General features: G+C 39.4%; 1 protein-coding gene across 1 annotated transcript; it reads left to right on the forward strand.

The window, feature by feature from the left end:
* Window positions 1–1,174: 1,174 nt before the first annotated feature.
* Window positions 1,175–9,281, forward strand: imp4 (IMP U3 small nucleolar ribonucleoprotein 4). The gene is made up of 9 exons (XM_088419233.1): window positions 1,175–1,284; window positions 1,434–1,542; window positions 1,636–1,719; window positions 1,822–1,931; window positions 2,428–2,560; window positions 5,747–5,901; window positions 5,993–6,087; window positions 6,205–6,278; window positions 8,974–9,281. Exons 1-9 carry the CDS (start codon window positions 1,204–1,206, stop codon window positions 9,084–9,086), a joined length of 954 nt encoding a protein of 317 aa, XP_088275359.1. The 5' UTR covers window positions 1,175–1,203; the 3' UTR covers window positions 9,087–9,281.
* Window positions 9,282–9,723: the final 442 nt, after the last annotated feature.

The raw sequence follows: 9,723 nt of genomic DNA on the forward strand, positions 1-9,723 counted from the left end.
AAAAGCCTCATGACAACAGATGAATTTCGTAGCTTCACGACACCATCCCCATACCACCACGCAAGAGTAAATACTTGACAATCTTTACTGAGTCTTTTTGTTTCGTTTTGGTTCCGGTTTTGAGGCGGCGAGATTTTGCACCAAGTCGGCCAAATGTCCAGCAACCTTCCATTTATTAGTTACAACGTTTTACTGTAGAAAATGAATCGCCAATGTGCCAAATATAATTTCTATATACTTCACTTGGAAAACCCTAGATCTAGAAATTCTAGGCCCTTTAAAAAAGCCGTAACATGAAAAGTCAACTTTTGGGAGCTTTTAACCATGTTCCAATGCTGATTTGTCACCCTAAACACTCATCACAAGGTATTTTCCGTCATTGATGCATTTCTAAGCATTCCTTGCTTATTCTGTGCTTTCACACCGGCCCCACACGTGCAGGTGAAAACAGCTTGAAGTGTGTTTATGGCGAGAGCAATTCGCAGGTCCCTGCACCGCCTGTGTAATAGAACATACAGGACCACCTTCCCCACGTCTTTTCATTTCCAGAGTTGAGGATGAGAGATTTTACACTCAGTCGGCTAAGTAAACCACAATGTTTCATTTATTAGCTCAACTTTTTTCTTTAGAAATGCCGAGGTGACTAAAATGTGTGTTTTGGAGTGCACAGACGGACAATTTGCGTCAGTAGTGAATAATTTACCTGCGGGCTGAGCTATTGTTATGAATACTGTACTGGGTTTCTACAGAGACTTATTTGATCGGAGGAATAGGTGTTTAGTGTGTGCAGTCTCTTGACACTATTTTTGGATCATAATGTCTGTAAAACGTCTGTTTTTGGCCCCGTTATTCATGCTGTTGGAGTAGTCTTTAATCAGCCGCTAGTCTCGTGAGGACGAGCGGTGAGGATGATGGATGGATGAATGTTGCGTGGCACGCAGCTTGAGCTGCAAGATGGCGCGGCAGCTACGCGGTAAGCGCTCACGAGCCGTTTTACTTCCTGGTTAGAAAGATCGGTACTTTGAAAGTCATATTTAAGAAGAAATGAAATCACCAATGTGCCAAACGTAGTTTACATGCACACATTACACCGTAGAAAGTACTTAAATATCATGCTACAATAATATGTTTAAGATAATAGGTTGGTGGATGGAGTTTCCATTTGCTAGTATACACTGCTCCTATTGGCCCGGTTTTTGGCCAATGAAGAGCACTGTTGTATATCAGGACATACATGTGAGATCATTTAGCAGTCTGCTACCTGCTAGCAAACGTGAAAATATGGTAAGTTTTTTAACTGAATCAGTCATTTGGTAGGCGAACTTCAATCATATTATAGAATAAAAACAACTTGTGAACACCAGATAAAATAGGCGAGGGTGTCGGTGTTTTTATTGTATTTATCTTTGTCGCTGCTTTGTAATGTGATAAAGCTTCGTCGAGAGGTGAGACTGAGACGTGAGTACTTGTACAGGAAGGCACAAGAAGACAGACTGCGAACAATTGAAGAGAAGAAACAGAAGTTGAAAGGTGCTCTCGATGGTATGGATTCTCGATGGTTTTCTCTTCATATTGAATAGCTTACTGTATGATATCGACATCAAGTTGTGGTTTTTTATTCCCCTCTCCCTGTAGAAAATGCTCTGCTTCCAACTGAGGTACGCAAAGATGCATTGCAGCTCCAGAAGCTTTTGGAGTATGATGATGATGGCGGAGAGGGTCAGTGTTTTATTGCTCATAATCAAATGTCTTTTATGTACACTGTGTGTGTGTATACATAAAATTAGCCTTAATTTATGTTGTGATATTTCTCTCTTGCAGGGGTCAGCTCACATATGGATGATGAGTACAAATGGGCTGGAGTTGAAGATCCAAAAGTCATGGTCACCACTTCCAGAGACCCAAGTTCCAGACTGAAAATGTTTGCTAAGGTGTTGTTTTCGAGGCATTCCTAAAAGACTTCAAATGTGAACAAAGTGTCAGAATAGGAAACAGCATAGGTATAGTTAGAGTATCTGTGTGTAGTAGCGGATATCCACACATCCATCCGCTATCTTAACTGCTTTAACTCCACACAGGAAGGCCAGAGCCAGAAGCATACACATGATACACGTGATAGGTCAATGAAAATTGTTCCTTGAGATGACATGTATCATGTCCAATCTATGTGTCTTAAAATATTTTTTTAGCAGTGGATATGACTGAGAACAATTGGTTTTTGTAGTATTTTTTTCAATAATTTTTATTAAAATTTGGTCATTCTGTATTTTGAATTGTATTTCCCCAGTATTAATGTTATATATTTTTAATTGCGTGAAATGCATATTTGTGACGTCAACTCTCATTTCACACAGCTTTACTTGACCAAAATGAGAGATTAGTCACATGTCTTTGAATAAACAAGTACGTTTTCCTCTCCTTGCACAGGAGGTTAAATTGATGTTTCCTGGAGCTCAACGCATGAACCGAGGAAACCATGAGATTGCGACAATGGTGCGAGCCTGCAAAGCCAATAATGTTACTGACCTCGTCATCATTCATGAAACCAGAGGACAGCCAGGTTTGTTTATTTTAATTATTATTTTTTTTTAATTCAATGTAAGAGGTTTTTCACAAAAGATGCATTTCCGATCTTAGTTTTCCTCTTCAAAGCCATCCCCCTGGAGACTCACACTTTCACAGACTTCTCTGCCATGCCTTTATGGCCTTGGTTCTTAATGTAATTGGAGGTACTGAACCGCACCAATTTCATAGTGAAAAATACGACCTTTTTTTTTTGTCAAATTCAAGACAGGCACGTTGACTACTGAGCATATTAAATTCCTATCAGCACTGACACTGATTGGCCAAGCAATGTAAAGGGATCATTTGCAGACACACTACAGACCAAGTGGGACTTGTCATCACGGTTTGACACTATGAGTCATGTGTGCCTTGACCTCTGCAGCGGAGGCTTCACCGAACCCTTCTGATTCGATCAAACCCAGGTTAAGAACTACAGCTGTATGCATTCTTGAAAGAATGTTTGGCTGTCCTATGCAGTTGTCATTCTCTTCAAAACATGTGTGTCCTCTCTGATGAACCCACTTGATATGGGAAAGAGGAGAACAAAAATGAGAACAAAGCCTCTTCGGGTGAGTAGCAATGTTCTCTTTGGCCAGGACCTGTCAAATAATTAAGGCATGGTGAAGCAGCCTGCCACTTTTCTTGCTCATTGGATGAAGTAAAAAGCATCTTTTAGCGGACTTGCTGGTTAATTGCTTAGCACATTGAAGGATAAAACTGGAACTTAGCTGATACACCTTGTCCTGTGTTTCACCGCCAAGTCAGGAATTTACATAGGCTCGTTCACATTGCATCCTAAAATGATCCAGTTCCTATTGTTTTTTTGCCCCTGTGCGACCTGTCTTTTTTTTTTTTTTTTTATGGCAGTGGGAGTTGCAAGTCGGGCCACTTGACTTTGTAGTCCTGAAGCAGCCATTTCCGATCTTTGGTGATGCGGCTTTAGTCTGAACGGCCAGGTCTCATTTATCCGACTCGCACAATAACAAACAGGTGACAAACGTCACAATTCTGCGCTCAAACGACTGGAGCGGTTTGGAAAAAACAAAACAACAATAGTGAAGGAGGCAAAGACAACTCATTGAAGGGAGCGTGAGGTGTGTTTTGTCTCATCCCTCTTGCTCAGCAAAAGCGAGTGAGACGTTTCCAGCACCACACAAAATTCCATGGCAAAAAAAAAAAACCCTCCTCAGTGTAATTTTCTCCTTAAATTTAACAGGTTTAAGGTATTCTGACAGCCATTTCAACATTGCGTGTTATTTCCATAAACACTAATGTTAAGCATGCCTGCTGTGTGTGACAATATAATTCACACACTCCATGTACAGGTCCCACTTATTTGGAAATGTGAACAATCTAAAAAAAAATTGGAATACACAACAGAATTGAGGTTAAGACCTGCAGCGTCAACCTTGCCATATTTACAGAGTTTGCGGGGGTGCTCCTTTTTTAGATATCCTAAAATGCCACAAGATGGCGTCAAAGCCCTGTCTGGCAGAAGTAACTTTTACTTATTTTACAGATTTTGCAATTATAGACAAATATGACCCCCCCCCCCAAAAAAAAAAAAAAAAAATACTAGCCTCTTATTTGCTTTTTTAAATTTAGACGGACTTAATTCTTCAGAGCTTAATAAGACAACAATTGTAGTAAATCCCCCACCAGAATGGATTCATAGGCTAAGTAGCTGGTATCAAAAAAATGAAAACTAACTAAATGAATAATAATGAGAACGCAAACCTTCCCAACCTGTCACGGCATTAGTACAATAATCGCATCATTTGACATAGTCACAAAGATGCAACCACGTCATAGCACACTCTTTTCAAAGAGCTGGTTAAACTGCATGGAACGGCCCCATGTGGTCACAAAAAAAATCTTTTTTCCAATAGTACAACCCTCTTAGATCAAATTCCCACATTACTCTTGAGAGTATTTTATGGCTCCTAAGTGGAACAAATTTTTAATGTTGAGAATTACACTCGCGTATACAGGTAAACTGCATATGCCTTTGCACACGGTTTGTGTTAAAGGCAGGAAATAGCTTTTTTTTTTTTTTGGAGGGGGGGCGGAGTTTACAAATTATCTTTGTCTCATCATGTGTTCATCCTTTTCCTTATTTGGAAAACCTAAATGTTGCCAGACAGATTATTTAAAAGCAATCGAGCCATTGTGAATTTTTCCTGCGTACGTATGCCATTGAGATCAGCTCCTTCCCTTTTTCAATTCATGGCGGATCACAAACAACAGTTTGGTGCATACCGCCACCTACTGTACGAGAATGTAGCATGCACGCCTGTCCATCAGGCTAGTTGCCCTCCATTGCACTTCTGGCTCAGTAAGCCGTACACTCCAAAAAAGTGAGAAGGAAATTAATCTCGTGGCATGCCGGCGCGAGGAATTTTGTGGTGGTTGAGATCTCATAAAGACAAGAAAAAGTTCCGTTATCAATGTATCTAATGTGATCCAAAAATACAATACATGTGCAGTTCACCATTTGCAAATTCACTTATTTGTAGGTTTCTTTTTTTTTTTTTTGGGGGGGGGGGGGTCCCTATCTTCTATTATTGGCTGAAAGCACCTTTATTTTTTAATGCAAAATTTTACTTTGATACCTTCTTGTGGCATCTTGATGTGAAGTAACTATGCAGAATTTTGAGTTGTTCCATATAGACAAAATTAGCTTTGCCCCCATATATGGCATCAACATACAATTATTAATCGTTTTATGGGATGTGTTAGTTGTTCATTTTTTCTCTTTGCATTAGGCCTCAATCACAATCTGGTGCCGTTTGCAAGGATTGCCGCAATCTTGTTTTCAGAGAGACAGTCATCGTCTTAAATTGTATGCAATCACAGTACATCAAATGCTTGGAAATTTTAGACTCAGTTGTATGAAAGTTGGTTTTGTTGTCAATGCAGATTTTTTTTTTTTTAACCCATAGACAAATATGGCAGCAACTCATGTTATAGTAACTGCAAATCACTGGGTTTCATCACTGGTCATTATTTGCTTATATTTCTATGTTACATTCGGCAATCCGTCCAACCAAAGACAGTGGCATGTTGTGTACAAGTAAGAGAATTCCAGGAGTAAAATTAGGCTTTATATAAAACTTTGTCTGTGTAAACCTGGTGTGATTGGAAGTACAAGCTGAGATTGTTTGTTCATCCATTTTTGCAGATGGCCTAGTGGTGTGCCACCTACCATTTGGACCCACAGCTTATTTCACGCTTTATAATGTGGTAATGAGGCACGATGTCCCAGACATAGGCACCATGTCTGAGGCCTATCCCCATCTCATCTTTCACAACTTTGCTTCGCGACTTGGCAAGCGGGTGAGTAATCAACCATGCTCTGCTCACATACCATTGATTGTGTCTCTCACCATTTGTCCATCCGCTTGCCTAATTAATCCTTCTTGCACAGGTATCCAATATCCTCAAGTATCTTTTTCCAGTGCCGAAAGAGGACAGTCGTCGTGTAATCACATTTGCTAATCAAGAGGACTTTATCTCTTTCAGGTAAATGGGGTGTTGCCCGCTCATTTTTATATACAAAAACAGAGTAATATATGTTTTAAGCTCGTACTCTTTACCTTTCACCCTTTTAAAATCTTTTATATTGATTTATTTTAACAGGCATCACACCTACAAGAAAAAAGACCACAAGAACATAGAATTGACGGAGGTGGGGCCCAGGTTTGAAATGAAGTGTAAGTAATTAACTGAGCCTGGTTCCTAAACTGAATGCGTTCCTGGTTTTAAACACAATATTTTAAATAGAATATACAGTGGGCCCCCGGGTTACGAACTTAATCCGTTCAGCGGCTACGCTCGTAACTCGAACTGCTCGTATGGCGGGCAATCCAAACCTATGTTAATTCGTGAATGCATGCAACGCGTGAAGAAACCTTAGGTAAAAACATCACGACTTTATGCACATATTAAAAGTGAGTAACATAATCTACTGTACAGTTACATTGAACAACATATACAAAGGATAAATGACATTTACCTTTGGGGCGACGTAACTTCTGCTGGGTGGAGGCGGAGGGGAGCAGAGACCAACCCGCAAAGTACATACAGTTACGGTGATATGCTATTGGTCTTAAAATGTCAGTCACTCTTTCAGTCACGGTGTCATTTTTTTTAATTATCTCCTGCTTCGTTTCTATTGTCATCATCCTCTTACTTCTTCCTTTACAGCTACTAGCAATTTTAGAAGCTATGTCAAACAGATAAAGTTTGCAAAGTCTTCACAACATTCCTTCCTTCCGTTTCACTCATTTTCTCTCCTTCCTTCCATCCCGACCAGCTGTGCCATCAAGCTAGATAAAGGCGTTCGGCCAATAGCATATCGGCATTTCTGTGATTGACGTGACGCCGGCCAATAGCATCTCCGTGAGTGAGACCGGGTGACCTTAATCGACCAATAGCATATTGGCATCCATCCAATATGGGGTTAGTCACTGTCTCAGTCACGTGACTGACACCGTGACTGAGACAGTGATTGTGACATTGTAAGAGCAATAGCGTTCACGTTACTGCCACAAGCGTCAACTGCTAACTTTGATGATGCAGCCAAGCGAAAATATATTTGCTTACACAATGGCAGGCATGTCGTATTGTTCGTAAGACGAACGGTTTGTTCGCAAGCGGGGGACAAAAATCTCTGGGTCCACGCTCGTAAGCCGAAGTGTTCGTAATACAGGGTGTTTGTCAACCGGGGGCCGACTGTATATGGGATGTACAGCATGTGTGTGTTTGCAAACAAATGAGTGTACATAGACATGAATAATGATATTATTTGTATAGAAATGCACATTTATCCAAGATCCACAACATGGTGAAAGTGCAATAATTTGATAAAATTTTGAACAGTTTTAACAATTACAAATCAATTTTTTTTAATGAGCTGACCTCTTGCCTAAATAACTGTCAAAGACTTAACATGTTCTCCCTAGTGCCTTTGCAATGCTTGTATGTGCTTATGTACTAAATGTACAGTGTAGAGTTATGTACAGTGGCCACAAATGCCATTCATGGGGGGTTCCCAGGAAAAACCACTGCTGTCACAAAACACAAAGGTTCATTTCACATTTGCCACTTGCAACTTGATCATACTAAAGATTTTTGGAGAAACATTCTGTGTTCGCCCGTCACATCTAGCATAAAATTGAAACAGCATTTGATAAAAACATACATGACCCAAACAGTACGGCAAGGTGGATAGCACTTTCATGGTCTTGGGCTGCTTTACATCCTCACAACCAGGACAACTTGCTGCAATTAACAAAAATTTTAATTTGGCTTTTTACCAGTACCAAAAGATCCTGAAGAAGAACGTCTGGCCATCAATTTGCGCCCTAAAACTCAATTGCTCTTTGAGCATGTAGAACACAGGTGTCAAACTCAAGGCCCGGGGGCCAGAACAGGCCCGCCACATCATTTTATGTGGCCCGCCAAATGCTGATTTGATTTCAAGTTTCTTGCTAAACTTGCAGATTGTCTTAAAAAAAATAACAATTTTTCTGTTCCGAATCTATCTTTTTAACAGTTTTTATCGGCCTCTGTATTCAAAACTAGGTAAAGATGTAAACCAGCAAAAACGGTGTTTATTAGACACGTGTTTTTCTGTTTTTAGGTCCTACATTTTCTGGATTATAGAGAAATTAAAGGGGTACGTTAAAATTGAAGCTTTTTTAGACTATTTTTAGATTTATTCCGGCCCTCTAACAGACACTATAAGTACAACGTGGCCCACGATAAAAATCAGTTTGACACACCAGCGTCCACGTCAGAATGTCTCAAAAAGAACCCCCTTCCCCAACAACATCATGTAGGAGCTGCATTTTAAATATCCTTGTAGTAAATTATCATTTAGAACTGCATTTTACATATCCATGGACTGTCTCTGTGTGGTTGTGTGATATTAATAACTGGTTTGATGGAATGAAACCTTTGCAAGTGATAAAAACGCCCCCCAAAAAAACAACATCAGGAAGGTGTTACATAGTGTATCACAACACGATGTACATTTTCCTATTGGCCCCTTTGCTGATAGCTATCTTGTAAGCGCATTCATCTGTATTTGAGATTTTTCATCTAACACAAATGAATGCAATATGAATATTGTTGGAGGCAATGGTAAGCTACTATATTAGATTGATACACCAATTGAAGGTAAAATTACACATTAAAATGAACTCAAGTGGGGTTGTCTGAACCATGAAACCTTGAAGGCTGAAAATAAGTCCCACTCAGACTTGGACAACCCAATCCAATTCGTGCTGTGCTAGTTTTTGAGTGGACAATTTTTGTGCTCTGTAATTTTATTTTGACATTTAGGTATGTGACATATTACCTGATCTTCAATTCTGTTTTTGTTTTTGTTTTTTTCTTTCAAAGTATACATGATTAAACTGGGCACCCTGGAAAATGAAGACACAGCAGACGTTGAGTGGCGACACCACGTATATACACGCACGTCCAAGAAAAGAAGGTTTCTCAGTGTTCAATAGGTTTATACATCTTTTGAACAGTTTTATCAAGCAACATTTTATGGTTGACTTCCTCTACAAGTCAGATGTTTGGTTGTGGGTCTATCATTAAAACAGATGTCAGTATTTGTAAAGTGATGATCATGTAAACACACACGTATCTCAGTTGCATGGACCCTTTTTTTTTTTTTTTTAAATAAAATGCTTTTCCTGGTTTGTGTTTGCACCTTTCTTGAATCTCGAATAACAGCCGTTACACTTTATAAAATGCTTTTCCTGATTTGTGTTTGCACCTTTCTTGAATCTTGAATAACAGCCTATACACTTTAAATTATTTAATTATCTAATCATTGACTTTCCTCTGCCCTTCATTGAACGTAGCACCCCTGGTTATTAATCCTTTGTTTGCTTTTATTGTGTGAAGGCAAACTCCTTCCCACAAATTTTATTCCGCTTTTTTATTCTGCTCGTTTTTTGATGCGTTTCAACTCACTCCCAGTTCAGCCGATTCACACCGTTCCAATTTCCTTTTATTCTACTTATTTGTGAGAAGTGTGCCTCCATTTTTCCTCATTCCAATTATTTATCGTTCTCCTACAATTACCTGTTTTCCTCCCCAAAAATCCCATTGAGGTGATTTTACATTTCATATTTACAG

The sequence above is a fragment of the Hippichthys cyanospilos genome, chromosome 1 (genome assembly GCF_059441005.1).
Source record: "Hippichthys cyanospilos isolate Australia breed blue-spotted pipefish chromosome 1, RoL_Hcya_1.0, whole genome shotgun sequence".
NCBI lineage: Eukaryota > Metazoa > Chordata > Actinopteri > Syngnathiformes > Syngnathidae > Hippichthys > Hippichthys cyanospilos.